We start from the raw sequence: 25,520 nt of genomic DNA, 5'->3' as shown, positions 1-25,520 counted from the left end.
CTCTCCCAGTGAAATGACCTGAGCTTGTCGGCGGTGCTGATTGTCACATGAGGCCTCGCATTGTCGCGGAGGATAACCACGTTGTTCACATCGACAATCCCTTGGCGTTTTCGCCTCATGGCAGCCAGGAGAAGTGACAGGGTGGAACAATAACTGTCGGCATTTATGGTCGCACTTTGTGGCGTGAAATTAAGCAGGAGTGGTCCTTGGCGATCACAGAAGACCGTTAACATCTCTTTCCCAACAAGCGGCACTGAACGGTTTTTTTTTTTTGTCACAGGCGAAACCAGATGCTCTGCTGCTGCGATTCCGGCGTGAAATGCAGTGTCCACGCTTCATCTCCATTAACAATGTGGTCCAGGAAGCTTTCACCCTCCTTGGCATACCGTTGCAGATGATACAGCGAAGCAATAATTCGTTTGCGTTTTTTCACGTCATCCAACTGCTTAGGCATCCACCGAAATGGAACCTTCCGGTACTCTAAGGACCCCTGAACGATGTCGTAAACATTCCCATACGAAATCCCAAGCTCCCAGAATATGTCCTTGAGGTGCACACGCCGATACGCTTTCACCATAGCATCCACGCGGGAAATGTTGTCATCAGTCAGACGCACGTGGCCTCCCCGAACGCTCATTGTCATGAAAGTCTTCAGGGCCTTTTTGCGAACTCGCAACACTACCACCTCACACTTCACAAAGCGAGACACCTTTCTCCATACGTGGGCTGCACTTCCCTGTGGATGTCGATGGGCATTTGACCCTTGCTCTATAGAAAACGAATCACACTCCATTGCTCGTACGCCGTGGACGTGTGAAGCACAACTGCCATCTTCAATAACTGACAGCAGCGCCGTGCTGCGGAGAAAGGTCCACCGCTGGGAATGGATTTGTTCATTTCGCATTTACAGCTCTAATTCGGCGGAAAAAAAAACGGGGAGCTGGGGGGGCAAGGACTTCGCGATTCGCCTAGTATGCTTAGCATTTAACAGTGGATGACTCGGCACAAGCAAGTAACTACACTTCTTCGCTCGTGTCTCGTGATGTTGTAATATAGTACGCTTCTCTAGCAGCTAAACCCGCGGAGGTGGCTTAGTGACTACGACATCCTGACGCCGAGCTCGAGGTTACGGGCTCGATTCCCGGCCACTGCGGTCTCGAAGGGGACGAAACGCAAAGACGCTCGGTGGTCAAAATTCATTCACAGCCCTCCACTGTAGCGTCTCTCATAGCGTCACTGTTGCTTTGGATCCCTATGAATCAATCAGTCAATCAACCAACCAGTCCCCATGAACACATTGCAAAATTGCTAATATCCCTGTCGTTCACGCCTCGATCGCTTTCGCGCAGGGACGTGTACATCATCGCGGCGACGGACTCCTTCATCAGCATCTTCGGCGGCGTCGTCATCTTCTCTGTTTTGGGCAACATGGCGCAACAGCTTGACGTGCCCGTGCCGGATGTTGTTCAGTCCGGTGAGATGCCCGGGGCACTTGTAGTGTCTGGCTAGCCCAGAGTAAAAGAACACCAAGAAAAAACGTAGTTGGTCAAGTATCGCTAAGCCCGTAGCTCTGGAATATGAAATTAGTGACTAACCGAGGGCTGCAGCCGAGAGTTGCCCGTTTGGCCTATAGGCAAACATATCAGGTGATGACCTATCTTGTTGAGGAATATAGTTCTACAATATGAAATAAGCAACATTAACTAACAACGCAATCTCATCATATAACTGGAAAAAGACGCGAAGTGCAAAGAATTGTGCAGCGATTCGGCCTTGTAGTTGCAGGAGAAGCTTCCCATGACGTCACAATGTTTTGCAATTTGCGGCTGAGGCAGCAGTAATCGACTGCTTAACATGAAAATAAGGGAATGCGCTTCATCCGCAAAACAAACGCAAGTAAAGGTAGTAACCTTTTAATGAATTTTACCGCAGTCCACACGCATTCTATTGCGCCAAAGTATCACTAAACTCGTCATGTAAAGAACGGACGTCAAAAGTATCACGTTTTTGACGTGAGAAATGTTTCCTGCATAAAGTCTCGAATCACGCGATAAATGCTCCTGCCTACGCTTGTTTAAAAAATTCGCAGTTTCGCCCGAAAGGCGAAGCACCATTTGCGATAGCAAATAATAACAATAATAATAATAATAATAATAATAACTACTACTACTACTACTACTACTACTACTACTACTACTACTACTACTCCTACTACTACTACTACTACTACTACTACTACTACTACTACTACTACTACTACTACTACTACTACTACTACTACTAATAATAATAATAATAATAATAATAATAATCTCTTATTCTTTCTATAAAACCTAACACATTCATCAGGCCTGCCAAAGCCACATTGGGCTTGACTGGCAGAGCGTGACAGTCAGCATACAAAATGTTACAATATCAAGGAAAAAAAGAAAAAAAAGAAATACAGGGAAGGGATAAATGTATATACATACACTGATACACACATTATACGCATTTATAATACATGTACGTATATGCACACACACAGGTTTGAGAAGTGCATCTGGCGCGTACAATTATCACCATGCCACACGATTAGTTTGCATGGCACAGTGAAAATTAGTACATGATTATAAACAACAGAATGAGTAAAAAAAAAACGGAAATGCTCCATGAAACCTTTGCGGAAACAAACGGTCTCGTCACATTTTTGACCAAAGCCAATTTTTAAGCGTAACACAGGAGGAGGTAAGTGAGGCCTATTTCTTTATGTATTATAACCGCCCAAATCCGCACGTTTTAGTGCTTTCTTGAGCCTGTATTTTGATGTAGACTGCAGCACGTTACAAGGTAAATAATTAAGCAACGCAGGAACATAGTATTCGCGCGTTCTTTTGCGGTATCTTGTTGCACAACGAGGTATTTTATAACGCCATCTTGGTCTAAGGCTACGGAGAGTTACATAAGGTACTTTATAACTATTGTCCCTGAAATGTTGCAGGGCTATTGTATGCAGTAAAACCGAAGAAAAATCTGGCATTGATAATAGCTTAAAAATGTCGGTGTTGCCTTCAAGACACAAGTCATAACCTATAACTTTTAAAAGGGAGCGCGTTGGTGAGTGAATTCTTTCGCCATCGAAGAGCACAATGTCCGTAGGCAGTTATTCCGTATTGGACAACACTGTAGCACAACGCATGCGCGGTGGTTTTCCTGACTGATAACAGCATGAGGTGACGGATTTTATAGAGTAAGCAAAGCACTGAGCGAATCCTCTGACAGACATAGAAAACATGCGAATTCCATGATAGATCGCTGTTAAAACGCAAACCGACATCTTTTACGGATGATGTCTAATTGATAGGATCACAAGAACATGGATTGCAATGTGAAATATGTAATATTACTTCCCTAGTCAAGTGTACTCTCTTTAGAGGACTTCGAAAGCAGACAAGTTGCGTTTTTAATACGTTAATGCCGATTAAATTTGTGACGAGCCAGTCCATTGCCTTCGTTGCCGCTGCTTGTAAATGAGAAGCTGCATCAGAATATTGATTTGCACGAGAAACTAACACTGTATCGTCTGCATACTGAAATATCTTAATGGGGACTGCATTAGACAGATCATTATCGTAAATGTTAAATAGAAGAGGGCTTAATACTGAACCTTGTGGAACACCGGCTTTGATTGGCGAAAGGCTGCTGTGAAAGTTTTGAATTGAGAAGTACTGAAACCGGTCCCGGAGAAAATTATCGAGAAGTGGACAGAAACAAACCACGGAATCCCATCATCGAAAGCTTTTTTAACAACAAATCATGGCAGACACTGTCAAATGCCTTGCTTACATCAAAAACAATGCGCACGCTACCTGTTTACTTTCGAAACAGAAATTCAGGAAATCTGAAAAATCATCCAAAAGTGCCTGAGTGCCTTTGCCTTTTATAAAGCCGTATTGCTGCGGTGATAACGTGTTGTTAGTATCAAGGAAGCTATTCATAGTGAGCAGCATATGTTTCTCTAAAATTTGTGTTATGCAAGGTAAATCTGATAAAGGGCGGTATAGTTTTCAACTTTGCCTTGAGATCCTTTCTTATAGAGTGGTATAATGATTGCCGTTTCCAGTCTGACGGGAATAAAGCCACATGACAAGATATGATTAATTATTGCTATCAAAACGGCCTTGATGTAGCTGTAGTTTCTTCGAAGCTCGATGACGGAGACGTCATCGGTACCTATGGCCTTGTTGAGTTTAAGACTAAAAAGAATTGTTTTTAGGTCAGAGTCAGTAAGCAACGGTAGATAAGCCGATTGCAGGTTACTTGTTTTTAGTGTACATGTATCTGTGGTCTGGGAAAAACCCGATATTCTAGAAAAGAAATTATTAAAATCATTTGCTATACTCTGGCCATCAGATGAAAAGTGGGAAAGAAAGTAGCTATCGTTACGTAGTTTTTTACGAACACCTCTGAGGTCATTTATTAGGGACCAGGTTTTACGGCTGTCAAACCGGGCATTCCTAAACTTGTTGCGAAAGTGATTACGTTTAGCGAGGCGTATAGCTGCATTAACTTTGTTTCTGCAAAGTTTAAATTTTAAACGAAGTGTGTTGCAGTTAGGGGCTCGGCGACACAGACTCCAAAGCATATCTTTTACAGCAGCAACAATTTCTGCTGACATCCAACCATCATTAGCGCTGCGCTGTTTAACTGTTGTAATTCGAGTGGATTCTCTCCTAAAGTCATCGAAAAGAGCAACGAATTTTTGGTAAATTTCAGACGGGGCACGGTTGATAGAAAACTGTGCCAGTCGTATTGTTGGACTGGTCTATCAAATAACCTTGGATCATTTATCGAAATTTCTTTCTTGGAGGCGCTAGAAGCAATGGTGACAGATGACTGTGTTAGATAAGTACAAACGAACTAGTGATCAGCTAGTTTTGTTTGAACTACCGTGCAATTAATAACTAGATTACATGACCGCACATTTATGTGGTCGGTACATGAAACCGTAAGGCTATCAGCCAAAAATTCTTGGCGTGTGGCACAACGGATTGTTGTTTCTAGGCCCCATTTTGAAATAGTGTCAAGGTAATCACTGACAGGTGCCTTCGCAGGACAGAGTGCTATAAACAGCTATAGAAGTATAGCTGTAAACATGCGTAAACTAATGAAATTAATTTGGTATCACGCGGGCACAGGCAAAAATCAACACATCTCACTCGATGACCGCGGCCACTCGATGTCGGAACGCTGGCGTGAGCAAGAGCGGCAACAGTAGCGTGCGAATTGCCCTTCGTGCTGTTTCTCGCTGCACACGAACTAAGCGGCGAGAGCACAGCGCACATGTAGCCATCAGCCTTCGGCGCGCCTACACTCTAAGAACAGTTTACACCCTTTGGCGTGCCCCTTCTGCCCCACAACAATAATCGTCATCTGCCTTGATGCGTTTCCTTTCTTTAACGCTGCGAGCCCGGAACTTTCCAGTAACGAACGGCACGCGCGTTATCAGCGCAGAACAGTTTACACCCTTTGGAGTGCCCCTTCTGATAACGCGCGTGCCGTTCGTTACTGGAAAGTTCCGGGCTCGCAGCGTTAAAGAAAGGAAACGCATCAAGGCAGATGACGATTATTGTTGTGTGGCAGAAGGGGCACGCCAAAGGGTGTAAACTGTTCTTAGAGTGTAGACTTTGTACCCACCGCAGATTACTTTCAAGTTAAGCGCGCGCTGATCTGCGCCGTACGCAGCCGCGATCTGAGTAACGCCCCCTCCCGGCTGACTTGATCGCGGCGGAAGACGACGCGCTTACTCCCCACCTTCCTCCCCTACGAGCGCCAGATCGAGCAACCATTCTCCTCGGCTCACCCTCGCGCGCTTTCACTCGCACCTACAATATACGGTGCGCGGCCGCGATCTTATCGAAGTTGGACTTGACGCGGAACACCACGGCGCCGTCGACGGTGAAAGTTCGCCTGGACTGTCAATAGAATCGCTATCGCAATAATAATAGTTTCTTCAAACCCACATCTAACAAACGAGAGGATATTGTACCTCTCAACCTACACAGACCACACTCAAAACTACAGCTTCATGGATCCGACACTGGTGCTCCACTAGCAACGTCTGAAATCAGCTTCTTTCTGCTATCGACGCGATTGTGGATGTTGAGGCCTTCGGAAATGTCACAACAGATAAAGCGAGTGCATTTAAAATAAAATTCTCCATCGCGTAATTCCCCGTGTTCAACTATAATTATCTATTCAGGCCGTTAACAAAATAAAAAAAATTCACGCAGAAACTCTTCTGGGAGTTGTCAAAGTATGCGTGGGCATTGTGCCACTTGCTCATCTCCGCGCAACCCGATGCCACTGTAGACGTTATGAAACTTGATCCGACCAGTACAAACGGCAGCGCAGCGGCGACATGAACTGCTGCGGACGGCGGCGCAAGGTGAATTGACGCAAGCGGACTACTGTAGGTGGCGGCACCAGGTGCGCTGATGACGTTACCATTATTATAAACCGTTAACGCTCTTTAGCGCCTTATCCATCGGTGTCGGACCAGTATAAAAGGTGGCCAACCGGCGGCGGCTGCGCATGGCGCGGCAGTACCAGCCTGTGTTTTCGCCGCTTAGTTTGCGCTGAAGCGAGAGACAGCATGAAGGTGAATTCGCTCGTTGCTGTGGGCCCTATCTTGAAAGCGATCGTCTTACGTGACGGCCGGACTGACGGGTTTTCTCGTTGCGTATAGGCGTAGAAATACGTACGCATTTAATAAATTGAAAGTAATTTCGGCGCATTTTCCTCGCTAATCAGTTGCATAATTTCTTTTTTTGTTTTGTTTTGGAGAAGAGACGTCATACAGAGAGTTTTGAAGGTGTAACATATCGACTTCACGTCACTTCGCCTTTCCTTTCCTTTCGAAAACGCGTTATTCACTTTTCGGTGCAGCGTTCGGCCTGGCGTTCGTGGTGTACCCGCAGGCGCTCAGCCTCATTGAGTTCCCGCACTTCTGGTCGGTGGCCTTCTTTGCCATGCTCTTCCTGCTAGCCATCGACTCCGAGGTACGCGGCGATGTCCAGGTGTACACATGCCGACTCACTCGTATGCAGTCACTCGTATAAAAGAAACACTGCAAATCTTTCTTTTTCTGCAATAGCTCGAATTAGGTGCGGTTTCCAAGATTTTTGAAAGATGAGTGTGCATGAGAATGTCACACTGCCTCCAAATTAGCCATTTAGACAACTGCCCCCAAGGCATTAATAAAAAAGCAAATTTTTGTTAGTCTTCTGAAGCTCACGTTGTTAGCGGAGAAGTATGCCCACCTCGCCTACGAACTCGTCTGCAAAAACGCCAAGTTCATTGCGCTCACTACTTTCTTGCAAGGAATCTGTATTTTAAAAAAAGATTGGAGGACGCTTAAGCTTCGCCTGTAAGAGTGGAACGCGACGGCATTCAAAGATCTCCGATTGCTTCTCACGCTTCCCGTCAACTGCAGCTTATGTAACCGTAATGTCTACCGGGAAACCCTGGCGGCGATTGCTATGCACTAAGGCGAGCTTTCTGGTAGAAATTCGGCCTCTTGCGTGGGCCACGGATGGGTAAACTTGTTTCATATAGTGGCCTTACGCATGGGCGGATGCGAGCGCCATCTGGATGGCGTTGCAAGTAACCGAACGGGGCGCAACGCTCTATGAATGGTATAAACACTGGAAAACGGATTTGTGTTTCATTTTCCACATAACAGAATGATGTTTTCTTGTATATTCAAATTACAATCCGACTCTGTCATGTCTGTAAAAGCGTGTAAGTCGTACTTTACGATCTTTTTCTGAATCATTTTACTTTGAGAAATACAGTTAGTTCAGTAACGCCTCTGCTGTATGCGGAAGCCCTGCGTGGTTCGCGATGAGCTTTCGCTCACAAGACGGCCGGAGCCAGGCACCGGATTTTCCGCGACACGGAGCCCTTAACGCTGTCGCGTTAAAGAACACCCTTCATAGTAGAACTATGTATGCGCTGTCACGACCACTCTGAGCAGGCAGGCGCTCCAGACCGGACGTGGCCGTGTAGGCGTTCGAACGATGACATGTATCGGGCAATACGCTTATCAGGTGGCAGCGTGCATCTAGTTCAAGTAAGGCACTAAACGTGCGTGCGTTTGTTGCTGTTCAGAAAATCGTCTCGTTTCCGTCGTAGCCCAAGCAGCTGCTGGCGTAGGCAGATCTTCCAGGAAGCCGAAACAGCCGCTACGCAGTCTGACCAGTGCCTGGCTCCCATACGGCGACGACAGCACAGGTACCATAGTGCTTATGCGACGCACATTGCGAGAAAGGCAGACATGGACGCTACGCTATATTCAAGCGAAATTTTGTTTCGGAATGTGACACATTTGTACGTGAGGTCAATGACAAAAAAAGAATGGGAAAAAATACGAGGCAGAATCACAGCACATATCTCGCTTCCGCGTGTGGTCTGTGTTACCGAGCTCAGGTACGACTACGTCACATTTCGAAGTATAACGTCAGTTGAAATTAACGTACCATTCATGTCTCTCCTCGTTTCAAAGTCATTACATAATCACTATGGTATTTGTGTCAAAACAACTAGCGCGACAGCACGTCGGCGGCACCATGCCTCACACACAGCGGACCAACGACAGATTATGGGCTGGAAACATTTTTTTTTTTTGATATGACATTTTCTGACGTCATCAATTTGTGCCGCCTCTCAAAGCCAGCTTACCTTTCCTCGAACGCTGTTTTTTTTTTTTACCCAGCCAAACACTCGTTTTGTAAGGTGACCTTATGACACGGCTCCGTTCCGGCTTGCAGTTCGGTTTCGTGGAGGCCGCCCTGACCCCGCTGAAAGACGAGATACCGGCGTGCCGTGCCCATGAGACCTACGTGGCCACCATCTGCTGCGTCTGCTTCTTCGTCATGGGGCTGCCCATCGCGTCGCAGGTACAGAAACTCATTGCATCAAGCGGTACACGAGCTGCCAACTCTTCTCAGCAGTCACAGTCGCGACAACAAAGATAAATTTTGATAGCTGCAGCTTAATTAAAGGACATACTTACGGAGAGAGAAAAGAAATGTTACATTTCTACACAGGCAACCTACTACCATTTTATACATTGGAGCATCAAAGTTTCACAATCTTATACGCAAGAATACAGGAGTGTATCTGGAAGCGCGACAAGTGAAAACAGCCAGAATAAAGACATTTCTTTTTCCGTGACCGTTGGATGTTCTTGAGGGAAGGTGTACTCTGGAGATGGTGGTGGTGGCCGTGTTGATTTCTATTGGAATCCCCATTTAAAAGGGGCGGCGACCTAGCCTGCTTGATCTGATCAGGTTTTACTAAATCCATCGCAGTCTAGCATTTCGCCTATCTCGCATTGATGTCTATTTTTTTATTGCGATAGCAATTATTTGGACATTCCAGGCTTAACTCTGCCGTCGCCGTGAAGTTCCGTACAATGTTCAGGGGTGATAAAATCGTCGCCGCGCGCTGTATGTGCGAGGACGAGCCGGCGAACGCGGTTCAATCTCGCGCACACAAGCGAGGAAAGCGTGCAGGAAACGCGCCGTCTTCCGTCGCGCGCAAGGATCCGGGGGGAGGGGAGGGTAGGAAGAGGGGGAAGGTGTTCAACTCCGGGCGGCCGCGCAAGCCCGCTAGGGCCGCTGTATCTTCAAAGCCATCTGCGACGGGGACGGAGTCCGCGCAGCGCTTTGTTTTCGCGGCTTAGTTCGCGTTGATGCGAGACGCAGCACGAAGGTCAAATCGCTTGCTGCTGCTGCCGCGCTTCCTCACTCCAGCGTTTTTACAGGCAGTTTCCGCGGTCATCGAGTGCGATGTGTTCACGTTTGGTTGTGTGCGCGTTACACCATGCTTGTTATTTTATTTAGTATTCGTGTGTTTACAAGTCTGTACGGCCGATAAAACTATTATCCTTACTTCGTATAACTAGCTGTCCGTTAATTTGCTATCGCAATCGATGCGTCGCCTTTCGGGCGAAACGGCGACTTCTTTTCGTTAAAACCGCTGTGCCTGTAACGACCTTGGTTCTAGTGACGATGATGTTTAGTGGCACCTCCTTTGAAACGGGGCGATAACAAATATTCCCCTAGCCCGAGTTGCAGTTAACATCGGCTCTATTTTTGTTTCCTGGCTCTATTTTCTCACACTATCTCAGGGAGGGCTGTACATCCTGACGCTGCTGGACGAGTTCGTCTCCAGCCACTTGATCCCCTGGGTCGGTGTGGCCGAAATGGCTACCCTCGTCTTCGGCTACGGTGAGCGGTGCTTGATCATCTTGATCCATGGTGGTGGTAACAACGTTTAACCGCCATTTGATGGCTTTTTAAAAGCGAAGTTTTTCTCTGCGAGCCTCGTCGAGTTTCATGACCATGGGCGCTGCGGCCTGGCTGTTCTCTAACTGCATAGACCAACCCATCACAGCGGAAGACGTGCGCCGCTGCGTTCTCTGCCGCACCACCAGATGGCGCTCGCCTTCGCGCATCCGCGGTAGCGGCACTGCATTAGCCTCTCTACAATACCTGAACAAAGCCTTCCGTGTCACCTTGTGCGGACATTAAGTATAAACGCAAACTCGTGTTTCCCCTCTTTATGCACTCACACTAAGCTTCGCTGTGTGCAGATTCTGACTCGTTGGATACGCCGCATTTCTTTTTCTCTCTCTTTTCAACGCAGACAGTTTTCCTTCCTTTTTCATCAAGGTAAAACATACTTTTCAACAGCATTGCGCCTGACTTGAGGCAAAAGCTGCTCTTTTGTCTTGTCAGAGTAGAGAGGGCTACGCCACGTACACACACAAGCTTCGCCTCCCCTAAACTATTGCTACTTTTGCTAAAGCTGGGCGAGTTGGTTGCTGGCACTGTAAGTCACTGTTGTTACGCAAGAAAAAAAACGTAATAATCACGAAATGCACAGAACGAGCGCTGGGCATTCTACGTTGAGATTGTTGTTTTGCGCCTGCTGTCTGCCTTGAGTGTCGTCAAGCTCATATCACTGCGGCCATGTTTCCTATAGTCCCGTCTCCTTTTATTTGTTTGTATTTTGGTGACTGTTGTGCCAAGTTTACAGTGGCGGTTACGCGTGCTCTGCGTTTTGCGCGGTCGCGTTGCCGCTGTATGTCCGTGCTCTGCAGGCGATACGCGTGGGACGCAGGGGCGACGGCCGTGACGCCATCTCTGCATGCTAGCGAGGAGAGCGGTTTCTCCGTGAAAGACGCGAGAGGGGTTTGTTTGAATTTTCTGCCGTTTTCGCTGCGTGCATGTCGGCGTGATGCATCGCAGACACGACCGTCACACGCACGATCTAAGCACATGCGCCTTGTCTGTTTGCAATGCGAGTCACAACAGGAGCTACCGACAAAACACGAGCGTGTTTCGCTTGCGTAGTAGGCAAGTCTGTCGCAGTCGTTGATGTGCGTTGACGTTGGTCGCTGATGGCACGACACTCGCGTGCGCGTTCTCACGGCTGCAGGCATCTCGCGGATGATCGCCGACATGGAGTTCATGCTCGGAAGCGCGCCGGGCGTGTTCATGTACGTCACCTGGAAGTTCTGTCTTCCAGTGGCTGTGGCGGTGAGTGATGTCCGTTTTCGCACAATTTTCCTACAAAAGAAAATTAGCAGAGGAAACGCAGGCTATTAGTTTCTATACGGGGCTGCAAGTTGGCAGTTCAGCTGCGCTCAGCACGGGAATGGTCGGCCTTGCATAGATTTGTCTTAAACATCTTCCTTGGGGCTTCAAACCGCCTTGTGATTTTGCAAGTTTATCCTTCTCGATAAGAAATATATATATATCGGGTATTAAATGCAAGATGTCGCAATGATTAGGCTTGTGTGTAGAAGCTAATTGCGCTCATGCGTTTAGGAAAAATGTTTATAGAAAATTTAGAAAGATAAAGCACAATAAATGATCGCAGTTCGAAGATGAGACAAATCCATATGTACTACATGCCCTTCATTCCCGTGGTAGCTAAAAGATGCATAAGAAACTATGCGTTTTTGCACTCGTGAAAGTCGCGCAGTACTCGCTTTAGTTAGCACGGCACTTTGTCATGCGTATTTTCCAGGCCCTCGGTTACCAGCGCATGCATGTGCATTGTCCTTAACTGAAAACTATAGAGTTTATACAAGTTTAATAGATGGAAATTCAGTTACAATCCTTTCATTTATCGTCAGCCTTTACGGAGCTGCGTTACTTCTCTATAAGACCGAAGCCGACAAACTCAACAGGAAACTGTTCATTTAACATGTTGCTTTTTAGCGCAAGAAAACTCGGAAAAAGAAGACAGTGAGAGGCGAAAGGAAAGACGAGCGCTACGCTTACAACTGTTTATTCTGAAAAACAGAGCATCTCATGTATAGACAAAAATGCACATGCGCAAACGCATAAAACAAGAAAAGGACGTGAGTCGGTCGAAGGCATTGTTATCCATTTTTCTGTGCTTAGTAATCTGAATTCCGAATCATGATTCGAAATTCAGATTGTGACCGTGACGAATATATTACGCAATTACTTCCCGGATTAATTTTGAAAGGGACTGACGTAAATGTGCATTATGATGAACAAGAGGCCTCGTGAGAATATCGTCACATCGTAGCTACACGGTGAATAACCAAAACACCGCCAAAACTGTGAGTTAAAAATTTCGCTCTTTGTTGGGTTTTTAAACTTGTGCCCAGAAAATCGATGAGCACTTAAATCACAACGACAGTGGCGAGCGCGGTTGTCGAATCTGAAATGGTGGGTCAAGCTCGCCCGCTATTTATACCACCACGCGCGTTACAGCGCAATTGCTGGTGCTCGCATGCATTCGAGAATGTAAAGCGGTACTCGCGTCGCGCACGCAACCTAGTTAGACAACTTCTTTATAGACCTTTTCATTGAGCGAGGAGGAAACCAGCGCGCCGAGAGCATGTGCTCCTCCTTTCTGGCTTGTGCGAGCCGACGCGGCACGCTTATTGAGTGTGTTGCCATCGCGTGCTGCGGAACGATTTGGAGATGTTTTAGCTGTTTTATTTTTAGTGCTTCAGTTGGCACACAACACTGAGCATTCGTCCAAGCCAGCGTGGCGGCGAAAGCGGACACCTCATAGATGGCGCCACTGCATAAGCAATATGGCGGCGCCCATATAGAGTCTGCGATTCGAGAAATTTCGACTATAGCACGCGCTTCTTGCGCCGAGCGATAACTGGATGACGGTGACAATGTTGCAGAGTGTGGACGCTGGCACAACAGTAAAACGATACGTACAGTCGCGGACAGAATAAAATGCACCACGGGATCTCCGAAAACGTTCAATTCCCGAGCAGCCTGTAGCAGTAACCAGTAAAACTGCCCACGACAGTGTTGTTAGCATATTCTAGTCGAGGTACAAAATGCAAATACAAGATTGCGTTGTGAGGTTGCGGAGATATTCAGCTTTTTCTTAGATTTCATAGTCCATAATATTCTGTCCGCGACTGTACGTGCGGCAATGTAGTGTTGAACACGCGGTCCTTGTCAGACCACTTAAAACCAAGCACGCACAGAGCTCGGCCAGCGGCACCATTGCGCCTGAGAAGCATGTTCCTGTACCGTCCTCTGCCCAGGTCCTGGCCGTGACGTCGCTTACCAACTTCGAGTCGGTGAAGGTGAAGCGACATGGCACCATGTACGAGTTCCCGATGTGGTCGCAGGTCACCGGCTTCTTGGTGGCCGGCATCGGTCTCGCCATAATCCCCATTGTCGCCATCAAGGAACTCAGGGCCGCCAAATGGGTGAGGCCTACCGCTGATCTAACGGCACTGCACTCGCTTACGTTACATGCGTAGGTATAGTCGCGCGCGCTATTTTATGCTCGACGACGTAGATTCATGACACAAAGTATACCCACCAGGGGTTCCGCTAACAGATAGGTTCAACCAAGTGTCGACACTAAAGATGGCAAAGTGGACGTGCATGGTGATCCAGATGATTCGATGATCAAATGTCAATTATGTCGGCGTATTTTTTTCATGTTCATTATTCACTCATTTCGTACCTTATTCATATCGTGTTTCACGCGCAATTACATCGGGAATGCCTTCTTTACTGTCGATACTTCGTTGACCTTTTTTTTTTTTACCAATAGGTCAGGTGGGCCGATATTGCAGATAGTGCAATATATGGTGCAAAGCGGTTATTTTTCTGCTATATGGGCACTGCTTACGCCCATATAATTAATTTTACCTACGCTGCGATTAATTATTGCTTCTTATCTTATTATTATCTACATTTTGATACATTTTGCGACTCAGTACGACGCATTGAAGGCGCGGAAGGGTGTTCTTTTTTTTTCGTTCTTGAAGTGCTAACAAGGTACCGAGAATACACCAGACCCTTGAGAATTCAGCAGAGAAGACTTTGTTTTCAAAATCAAAATTACTTGGTAACTCTGGTAACTCATACCGACAACCTTAAACTGACGAATGAACTTTATCATCTCTTCAGAAAAAGTCTTGCCTCAGGAGCTCCTATGTAAATTCATAGGAACGAAGAAATCCTTTTTATCAGCATCTAATGCACTAAATTTTATCGTTTGTTAGTGTTCTTCTAAATATCTAAAAAATCTGGGAACTGCAGGAAGTAGATATTTCTTTATTTTGGTCATATTTTGCTTTTTTACAAGGTCTGCTGAAAATCGCAAAATTGGAAAGAATAGTGAAGCATCAAGTTTGCAGTTGCGTAACTAAGCGATAAAAATCACAGTTCTATTCAGCCATCCTTTATTGTTTTTGCGCTAGCGCTAGGAAGGAATTTAGACGAGGACGCGACTGAAGATATCAAGCATGCTAATGTGTTCAGTCTCGTACGCATTTGTACGTTCTTGTTCAAGTTCTTTCCTAACGCTCACGCAAAGATGGAACTGCACTAATTGGCTGAATTTCAAGCTTTGTTGACATCTAAAGCCGACAAAAATTTTTAGTTAACCGATGATCAATTTCGGTGTGTCGTGCAAGTAACGTCTATCTCCGAGAATTCCAGCTCAGGAAGTGGAATTGCGCTATGTCCCACAAGAGCTTTTTAAATGCTGCGCTATGATTTTTTTAAAAAAGAAGAACTTTATGTACACGTTATCCTGTGCACAATGAGAACAAGAGAAAACAACACAAAGGAAAAAATTGGGGAACGCAAAATTACGTATGTATCGTAAAAGCCGTTATCACCAGCCTAACGTATTAACACCTTACACGTGAATATGTCGCCCGCGTTCTCGTCTGTAAGTGGTCTCTAAAAAGCGCCGTCGTCGTTTAAAGAAAAAAAAACTGTTTGACTGATATTTCGCGCTTCTGTTGTCCGTGATTTGCTTAATTAGAGAAGAAAGTTGGGTTAGTTGGCACGTATCTCAGGACAGACATTTTCAGCTGCCATCATGCCCTTTGTTCCTCTCGTTCTGCGTCAGTACAATAAAAGCTCGTTAATTCGAACCGCAAGGGGAAGCCGCTTCAGTTCGAATTAACGAAAGTTCGAACTAACGAAAGTGAAGGAGAGCAACAGTACACTGCGATTTGGAAGCAGTAGGCCATGTCAGAAATTTGGCGTGTCAGAAAGTGATGGCGTGTGCCGCGGGCACACGCCACCTTCAAGTCGAAGCTCTGGGTCCGACTGTGCCACACCACCGATGTCCACCGAAACGAACGTTAGCCGAGGCTTAACACCATCACAATGAATCACGACGGCCGATACCTCCTAAGCTGAAAACAGAGGTGCACAACCGATGAAGACTGCCGAGACAAAGACGCTGAACATGTGAAGGTGGCGAAGGCCCTGATTCGTTGGCTCTTGATTGCAAGCGCAGCTGCGACGTACTTGATTAGCTGTGTTTTGGCGCTTGCCGTGCCATCTCCACACAACATTAGCAGCTGTACAAGATTTCCAAAGCCTACGAGATTCGCAATGGGCAAAAAGTCTCGGAGGTTACGTAGAACGAGAGGCGGCAGCCGCCGCTGCTTTCTGGCTGACCCCGCGTCGGTTAGATTTTTTTCCGATTTTGCCTTCTGTCGCCATTTTCTACGTTTCGGAGGCAATACAGCCTTGTGTGTAGGCAGTAAGCGCGTTTCTCTGGCCGTGTGCCAGGCGAGCGTAGTTCGAATTATCCGTCAGGGAACCTTCTCGCGTTCGAATTAACGGACTTTTTTGTACATAGACTTCTGTGGAGCTTGGCCGGACCAAATCGTACGGTTCGAATTATCCATAAATTCAAATTATTGAAGTTCGAATTAACGAGCTTTCACTGTATAGTGTTAGTTAAAGAAAACGCGCACACACAAAGCAATTTTGAAATCCAAATGACGCGAGGCTTGTTCTTGTTGGCGAGGTATAAGCAGTAGTGTGTGACACGAGCAGAGCTTCATCGCTTGCAGCTGCTAGGACGAAGGCGGTGTATGACGCTTGTCAAAGGAAGAACGTTGATGAGAGGTGCGTGGGCACAGTGAAGCACAACACGTCTAAATGCATTTAAGGATCCACACCTTGTGTCACAGTGGCTCATCCATTCTGGGGGATTGGCTCAGAATGATCACATGCACAGTGACCCAAGGGTTCTACTAGGCCAGCCAGAAACCATCAGAAAGTTGTCTGTTAGGGTACTCGTCAAGTGACCCAAGCATCTACTCCGCAAGACAGCAGGCAGAACATACCCAGTGGGCCAAGTGGTCCACATACCACGTGCCTCGCGTAACGAGAACCAAACTTTAAATAAATTGGCTGCGGCTTAGCTCAGCTAACCCTGGATATGCAAAGCGAAAGCTTCGTTTACCGTGGTTAGGTCTTCGTTTCATTTCCTTAACCTTTGATTTAGTTGTAATTATTATACTTAAGTACACAATCATCGTTAAGCCAGATATGACGGCTGTGCCTAGGTCGGTGGCTAGACATGATTGTGATTAGGCTTGGGTAGACACGCATCGTTCGACGGTGCGACGCCTGTTGTGCCACAGGGAAAGCGTAAGTGCTAGACATACAAAGAGACGCCGCGAACATGCGCAGCGTCGAAGCACAAACGGACAGGGCGCGGACGCGGTCGCTACATTGATCTAGACGGTGCGACGCCTGTTGCATTCCGGACCCTCTCCAGTGGAGCACCTCGCCGGGCGATATCCGCGAGCTGGTCAGACTGCGCTTGGCAACGACGGCTCAAAGTCTCCCGCTCCCGCGCAATGCTCAGAGAAGACGGCCCGGCCTCACTCTCATCCATGGCCAAGCTCGTACTTACTAGGCGAGTGCGGCGCTACTTTTAGCCAGGCGCGGCGAGTCACGTGGTCAGGAGGCGACCTAGCTGCGGAGAGCGCATGCGCCAAGTCGTCGGTGGCGGCGGAGCTCGGCACGGCGAGTCACGTTATGTGTTGCTAAGGCTACGACGCAGCTGTGGTCAAATGAAGGTCAAATTGCTGGCGGCGGCAAAACTCGGCCCGACGCGGTTGGTAAAGCTTTCGCTTTAGTAGTCTGGTACAGCTTAGGCTAATTGGACCGGTGGTACATGTTCGCAGTCATATTACTCTACCACGCCTTCGACGACTTCACAGATGAAGCCATCCTTGACGATCTGCAGGCAAGCAATCCTGCACTTTCTATTGTGGGTGCCCGCCGTATGGGCAAGACTCCCCACATCTTGGTCACCCTCACGGACCCCAAACTACCCCGGTGGATCTTCTACCATGGAGTCCACCTTCGCCTCCTCCCTTTCCACAACAAGGTGGAGGCCTGTTTCAACTGCCGCTCGACTGGCCACCGGACCGACGTGTGCCCCAAGCCACAGCAAGACAGGTGCCGTCGTTGCGGCGACTTTCACCCCCCACCGCTCGAGGGCTCGCCCCCGACTTGCACCCCCCGCTGCATCGTTTGCAACGGGAATCACTCAACGCATAGTTCCAACTGTAAGCACCGCTACGTGCAGCGCCCTCAACCCCCGATGCAAACGGCGCGCCGTCCTCCGCCGCCTCCGCCCTCCAAGTCGACCAGTGACTTCCCACCCCTCGCTCCAGCGGCGCCCAAACCAGCCTCTAAGCCCAACCAGTCGACGTGGTCCCGCGGCCCCCCCGGCGCTCCCTCGGCGTCCTCCTCGCCGCAGGTCGTCGCACTGCAGCAGGAAAACGCCTCCCTACGGCAGCAGCTCACTGCACAAACCGCTACACTTGCGGCACAGAAGACCCAAATTGAATCCTTCCAAGCCCAACTACGAGCTCTTGAGGAGAAGCTTGAGGCAGCCATCACGCTCCCATCATGTCTGCCCTCCTCAATCGCCTCCTCCTCTGACATGGATGTTCAGACTTGCGAAGGAGGCACTAGCAAACGCCGCAGACCCAACACCCCTCCTGCATCTCTCCACTTTTCCGAAGAGGTCCAGGCAGCCATCAAGACGACCCTGGTGGACCTAGAAAAACGGCTGGATAGCCGTTTCACCTCGATATACCAGCTTCTCACGGCACAACAAGAAGCCCTCAATGCCATGCGCACCGACCTCACTGCCTATCCCCCCGCCACGTCCTTCCAATCTCTCCAAGAGACGGTGGATAGCCTTCAAGCTTCCATGCTCGCAACCATCCGAGCCAAGCCACCGCTCCACGTCCGCACCACCTCATCCTCTGCCGCCCGACCCTCGCAAGCACCAGCCGAGGCAATACCTCTTTCTTCCGCTACTAATCATGGCTGACCGCTCTGTCGTCACCGTTTGGCAGTGGAACTGCCGTGGTTTTCGCCCCAAGCGTAACCACCTCCTTCTACACCTTCAACAACTGGACCCCTCGGTCTCTCCTGACGTCATCGTTCTACAGGAGACTCACGCCACCATTTCCCTCTCGGGTTACGTCGCCCATGACCAAGTAGCTCATCACCCTCTGCCCCATCCCGTCACGGCCATCCTCACTCGGCGGACGCTCACGGTCAATCGAGCCGATCTGCCCTTCCCTACGGTCCACCATGTCTTTATCGAGGTCCTACCTCAGCGACGTGAAGACCCCTCTCTTTTTATTCTTAATGTTTATACCCCCCCACGCGTCACCAAAGACCTGTCGCTCGTTGCTCTGCTCCGTGCCGCTGCAGCGAGAGCAGCCACATCCCCCCTCCTCGTTCTCGGTGACTTCAACGTCAGGCATCCGGACTGGGGTTACTCCAAGGCCGATGGCCCCGGCGCGAGGCTGTGGCAGCTCGCACACGACCTCCACCTCTCCCTGCTTACCGACCCCACGCAACCCACGCGCATCGGCAACAGCGTGTGCCGCGACACCACTCCGGACCTCAGCTTTTGCCGTTACGTGCACGACGCGCGCTGGTCCAATACACATCAGTCCCTGGGCAGCGACCACTACGTCCTCGCCATCCAAGCCCGTACCTCCCCGTGCAAGCCGCGCCCACACACGACCCGCTATACGGATTGGGATGCGTTCCGAGCCCGCCGGCTGCACTCTGCCACCCCCGACATCGAGGACCTTTCGATGTGGACCGACCAGCTACTGGCGGACCTCGACAGGGTCACCGCCTCGATCCCCACCACGGAGGACCATCCGGCAATTGACTCCCGCCTCGCCCACCTCTTAGCCGCTCGCACGAGCCTCACCAACCGTTGGCATAAGCAACGTCACAACCGTCGCCTGCGCCGCCGCATCGCATACCTCGATCGCGAGATCGAGCATCACACAACTGTACTCGCCCGCCAACAGTGGGAGCAGCTTTGCTCAGGGATCTCCGGTCAGTTGGGCTGCAAGCAATCGTGGCATCTCCTCCGCCACCTCCTCGACCCTGCTTCCGCCAAGTCAGTCGCTCGGCAACAATTACAACGCATTGTCCGGGCCTACCCCGGCGACACACCATCGCTGATAGCAGACCTGGCCGCCAAATACCTCCAGCTGACACCCCCTGGCACCTCTTCTCCCCCTCTCGCGTCCTACTCCGGGGCCCCCAACCCCGAACTAGATGCCGATATCACGGAAGCTGAAGTCTACGCGGCGCTACACAAGCTCCGCACCACCTCTGCCCCCGGTCCAGATCGCATTCCCAACAAACTACTCCGAAATCTTGATGCCCCTTCGGTCCTTGCCCTCACTTCGTTCCTGAATGAGTGCTGGCGCTCCGGCAACCTCCCCCAGTCGTGGAAACACGCTCGCGTGGCTTTCATCCCGAAGCCGGGCAAGAAACTCACAATCGAGAACCTCCGGCCCATCTCACTCACATCGTGCGTCGGCAAGCTCATGGAGCACGTCGTCCTAGCTCGCTTGCAAACGTACACCAACGCTCACCACCTCCTTCCCCACACCATGATTGGTTTCCGCCCCCACCTCTCCACACAAGACGTCCTCTTGCAACTCCACCACGACCTTCTCGATCCGCCCACCTTCTCGGACACTAAGGCTCTCCTTAGCCTCGACCTTCACAAGGCGTTCGACAACGTCTCCCATTCGGCTATTCTTACCGAACTCGCCACCATCAACCCCGGCTCTCGCACCTACCACTACATTCGCTCCTTCCTCACGGCCCGCACGGCCGAAATCATCGTGGGAGATCTCTCGTCTCCCACGTATGCGCTTGGATCTCGTGGTACCCCTCAGGGCGCTGTCTTGTCGCCTTTCCTTTTTAATCTCGCCCTTCGCTCACTTCCCGCCAAGCTCGACCGTATCCCCGATCTCAAACACACCCTGTACGCGGACGACGTAACTATTTGGGTCACGTCTGGCTCCGACGGGCACATTGAGCAGACGTTGCAACGCGCAACTGACGTCGTCACAAGTCACGTGCACGCGGCCGGTCTCGCTTGCTCGGCGGCCAAATCGGCCCTCCTCCTCATGCGGCCCCCCGACCGGCGTCGCCACAAGACGCCTCACCCCACCATCACGATTCACGTCAATTCCACTCCCGTTCCCGTCGTCTCGCATCTCCGGGTGCTCGGGCTGATAGTACAGTCAAACCGCCATAATGCTCACACCATCGACCAGCTCTCGCTTTCGGTTCAGCAAACCGCGCGCATGCTTGCTCGTGTCAGAGCGCGGCGCATGGGCATGCGCGAACACGATCTCCTCCGCCTAGTGGACACTTTCGTCGTTTCCCGTCTCACGTACGGCCTTCCTTATACTCGTCTTCTCAAATCGGAACGCGACAAGGTCGACGTCCTCATCCGCCGTGCATACAAGACTGCTCTCGGCCTTCCCCCCAACGCGTCCACGGCACGTCTCCTCCGCCTGGGAGTACACAACACGCTCGACGAACTGATCGAAGCTCACCGCACCGCTCAGGTGCAACGCCTTCATCGTTCGCCGACCGGTCGCTACATCCTCTCTTCCATCGGTCATGACACCTCTTCTCACCCGCCAGACCTGGTCTCACTACCGCATGCTCTTCGGGCAGCCTTTTCTATCAAGCCGCTACCCAAGAATATGCTCCCGGGACACCACGACGCCCGTCGCCAAGCCCGTGCGGCCATGCTTCACGCCAAGTACGCCGACCACCCGGCCATCGCCTACGTGGATGCGGCCAGATACACCTCGCGCGGGGACGCCTTCGCAGTCGTCTCCGTCTCGCCCTCCTCGGTACCCTCGGCACCCTCGGGGCCGACAATCACGGCCGCCACCGTTCGAACGCCCTACGTCGTCGAGGCTGAGGAGGCAGCCATCGCTTTAGCCGCCACCTCGACCAACGCCAGCGTCATACTCTCCGACTCCAAGCACGCCATCTCCAATTTCGCCCGAGGTCTCGTCTCGCCTTCCACCTTACGGCTCCTTCGCCCACTTCTACTGGAGGACGAGCCGTGTCACATTGAACTGGTCTGGGTCCCCGCCCACTCGGGTCACCCCGGCAACGAGTCGGCTCACCAACACGCTCGAGGATTCGTCGACCGAGCGGTGGGCCCCTCCGCGTTGGACGCCCCGGTGCCGGAGCCCCTGGTCACCTACCACGACATTACCCAGCACTATCGCCTCGAACGGTACGCCTACCCACCTCCACATGGCAGTCTTCCCAAGCGGTCCGAGATCGCCTGGCGTCGCCTCCAGACCCGCACCTTTCCGTGCCCCCTAGTGTATTCGCACATCCACCCTGGTGTCATTGATCCACGCTGCTGCCTGTGCGGCGACGTTGCCTCCTTGAACCACATCCTCTGGGGCTGCCCGGAAGATCCCCCGCCCGCCGACCTCGTCTCGTCACCCCCCACCGACGAACAATGGGAGGCTCTTCTCTCCAGCACCGACCGAGACATCCAAACACGGGTCCTGGCACGAGCTGAAGACTCCATCGTGAAGCACAACCTGGAAGCCTACGTAGCTTAGCCTCCCTTATCCCTTACCCCTTCTAATAATAAAGTTGACACTCACTCACTCACTCGCAGTCATATTGAATAACTCAGACTATGTCGTGAAGAGTGGTCATGTAGCTAATTATCTAATCTTATTTATTCAAAATTTTAAATATTTGTTTTCTTATTGGGTATAAGTCCATTCGAAAAGTTGTAGAGCGTGCTTAGAAGCAGCCAATGAAGAGAGAGAGAGAGAGAGAGAGAGAGAGAGAGAGAGAGAGTGTGTGTGTGTGTGTGTGTGTGTGTGTGTGTGTGTGTGTGTGTGTGTGTGTGTGTGTGTGCGTGCGTGTGTGTGTGTGTGTGTGTGTGTGTGTGTGTGTGTGTGTGTGTGTGTGTGTGTGTGTGTGTGTGTGTGTGTGTGTGTGTGTGTGTGTGTGTGTGTGTGTGTGTGTGTAAGCCGAATTCAAAAAGTTAGAGAAAGCGCTCAGAAACAGCCAATGAAGTCGTTTCTTAACACTCAAAGGCCGCATGCCCGTTGTGAAGGCAGGCTATGTGTGTGTTTGTATCTGCGTTCAGCGCCTATTATTCGCTTGTCTACTTGTGTGCACGGGCCCGTTCTGCTTGGGCCCGTGTGCAGTAACAATTTACACACAGTTGCTCAACGAGAAGGTTAGTACGTGCCGTGCACAACTTTCTTGCCGGCAGAAGACGGCAGAACGTTGCCCCCGCTCCACTGCCGAGACGATTGAGCGCGCAGTGGTGAGAAATCTAATCTAATCAGGTATCTATTAATCGCAAATAATTACAAAGAAAATTGTACAAGTTGGGCTACAGAACTTCTCTCAGAAATGTGTGAAGGGTGCGTGGATTAATAAATATGTAGTGCGTCCTTCTGGCTTCTTTGTCGTTCCGCAGCCAAGATGGCTTGCGCGTCGCTCACGTCTTCGCGTCTCTGAGAGACGCGCTTATTGAAAAATTCGAAATGAACGCGTTCTTCCGCGACGCAGTTTCCATAGCGCGAGTAAAATGTGAGCATAGCGGACCGCAAGCGACGCCCAACTAAAGCTCTCTAAAATCTCGCTTCGCAGGACTTCCGGAAGGCGATTAGTCCTCGAGATAACTGGGGTCCCCAGGGCTACGAAGACCGCCGCCGCTACCGGCTTTTCATGGTCGGGAAGGGCTACATGAAGGTCGAGGAAGCTGAGAGACTCAACGAGGAGGAGAAGGAGTTGCGCGAGCTCGAGATCAAGCTCAAGGCATTGGAAGAGGCCAAGGAGGCCGCCGCTGCGGAAAAGCCGGAAGTTCAGGCAGCCGGTGAGGCTGTAAAGGTCAAGAGCAAGGATGAGCCGAAAGCAGAGGCGAAAGCGGGTGCGAAAGGGGAGGAAAAGAAATAGACAAATCCCGAGCCAAAGCCCAAGCTGTGGCGGCCGGAGATGGCCCTTGCATCAAGGAAATAAACGTGGGCGGACGGTCCGAGTCGTTCTTGATTGCTGTACATTCTACGTAACGCGCAATAAGCAATTGAAATAGCACGACGAGGCGTTGATAATAGAGACCAGTAAGGATTGCAAGGATAAGCGCGTGAGAAAAAGTGGACGTGGCAGCGCGCACATTGTGCAGTCTTTCGTCTCCGGTAAAGCGTGCTTTGCCTCCTTTTATGTTTTTGAAAGGAGAAGCCAACTTTACAAAATATGAAAGGTATAGCAAGAAATTATTGTCAAATTATATGAAGAAAAGATTTGCTGCGTATGATAAGGCTCGCATTCTCTGTACGCGTGTTATCACTCGGCTTCCACTTGCTTTTATGAAGCAGCAGCAAGCTTTTGTCACACTCCTCATTCGGCACAGCACGCTCTGCTTTTCCTTCACCATAATCGGCCACTGCCCGACTTTCTTTTTGTGCTAACCGCGTCGGCCCTGCAAAATACCTGCGAATTTCATTAACAATTTCTCCCAGGACGCGCGCTATCATCTCATTCACTACCACAACCAGCGTGCTCCGTTTCCTTGTTTCCTTGGGAAAACGTGCTCCTCTAAAAAGACACCGACATCTATCCGCTGCAGTGCTGCAGTGCAGTGCTGCAGTGAAGTGCACCCGCAAAAAAAACTTCCACGCGTCTCCGCCACGTCACGCTACTGCTTGCCAGATCTCGTCCTGGCATATATATTTAATCGACAGATATTTAACCAAGACGCCGCTGTCAACGTGTCGCGTTTGTTACTTTGGGTAAGCTGAGATCACGGTAAATTATCGGATGGATGCGTCAGGAAGCCAAAATCATAAGCATTGGAACTAGTTTCGGCCTATGATGCGACTCATCGCGTCTCCACCAGAGTGCACTGCTACTACTTGCCAGATCTCGCCCTGGCGTATGGTATGGTATGAAGAACTGTATTTAGGTCCTGAGGGATCCGTCCGGGACTGATGCGGGCCGCTCCCATGTCGGGACAGAGTGGCCGAGCCCTTCTGCCGTCACACGGGCCCTCTGGACAGCCCTGAGTTGGTCCGCCAGCACTTCACTGTGCAGCATCCGCTGCCACCACTCTTCACTTCGAGAACCGTCGCCGGCCAACTCCAAGCAGCGCCAAAGCAGGTGTTCTAAATCGAGCAACCCCCACACTTACTACAATAGACCCCGCAGTCCGGATTAATTTTATTCATGATGACCGGGTTAGGTACATTCGTGTCTGCAGAAGCCTTAACGTAACCGCCTGTGGCCTATTTAACTTAAAATGTGGCAGGGGGAATGCCCTGCGCCTAAGTAATAGTGCTTGGTGATCGCGTTGTAGGTTAACAGTTGGTCCCTGAACTCAGGAGCGGGAGATCCTGTGTACATAATTTTACTTCGTTCACAGAGGTGCAAAATTATCGCTTTACCCGCGACAGGTTATAAAGACGGGTGTGACATAATTAGGGAATTTGCCAGTATAGCATCGAGTAAGTTCACGCAAGAAAGGTACAGTTGGAGAACACTGGGAGAGCTAGGCTTTCATCCTGCAGTAGATATAAAAGGTGATGACGCTACTGATTAACGGTAGTGTTCAGCACGACGAAGACGATGCACTGCGGCCATATTGCTCAGTTCCTGCTAACGACATCGCGGCGCTTCTAATGGTTCAAAAGCCTACATCGCATCGAAACGTAGTTTGTCTCCGCAATATTCTGTTACGTTCCCGAGGAACTCCCGATTTTTGTGTTTCCTATACAACATTACACATCATCATAACGACGCCGATTGGAACTGCGCTGTAAATTACCTGACCGTCGC

General features: G+C 50.0%; 1 protein-coding gene across 1 annotated transcript in view; it reads left to right on the top strand.

The window, feature by feature from the left end:
- The window catches only part of LOC135914443 (sodium- and chloride-dependent glycine transporter 2-like), a 44,108-nt gene extending 20,384 nt beyond the window's left edge, over positions 1-23,724 (top strand). The window contains exons 9-15 of the mRNA XM_065447302.2: positions 1,350-1,474; positions 6,928-7,040; positions 8,811-8,939; positions 10,175-10,274; positions 11,488-11,588; positions 13,604-13,771; positions 23,340-23,724. Of these exons, the coding sequence (XP_065303374.2) occupies positions 1,350-1,474; positions 6,928-7,040; positions 8,811-8,939; positions 10,175-10,274; positions 11,488-11,588; positions 13,604-13,771; positions 23,340-23,645 (1,042 nt within the window). The 3' untranslated portion in view covers positions 23,646-23,724. The remainder of the gene's footprint in view (positions 1-1,349; positions 1,475-6,927; positions 7,041-8,810; positions 8,940-10,174; positions 10,275-11,487; positions 11,589-13,603; positions 13,772-23,339) is intronic.
- Positions 23,725-25,520: the final 1,796 nt, after the last annotated feature.

Source organism: Dermacentor albipictus, chromosome 6 (genome assembly GCF_038994185.2).
Source record: "Dermacentor albipictus isolate Rhodes 1998 colony chromosome 6, USDA_Dalb.pri_finalv2, whole genome shotgun sequence".
Taxonomy (NCBI): Eukaryota; Metazoa; Arthropoda; class Arachnida; order Ixodida; family Ixodidae; genus Dermacentor; species Dermacentor albipictus.
Note: the sequence above shows the minus strand (reverse complement) of the source record. Positions and strands in the feature narration are given on the sequence as shown.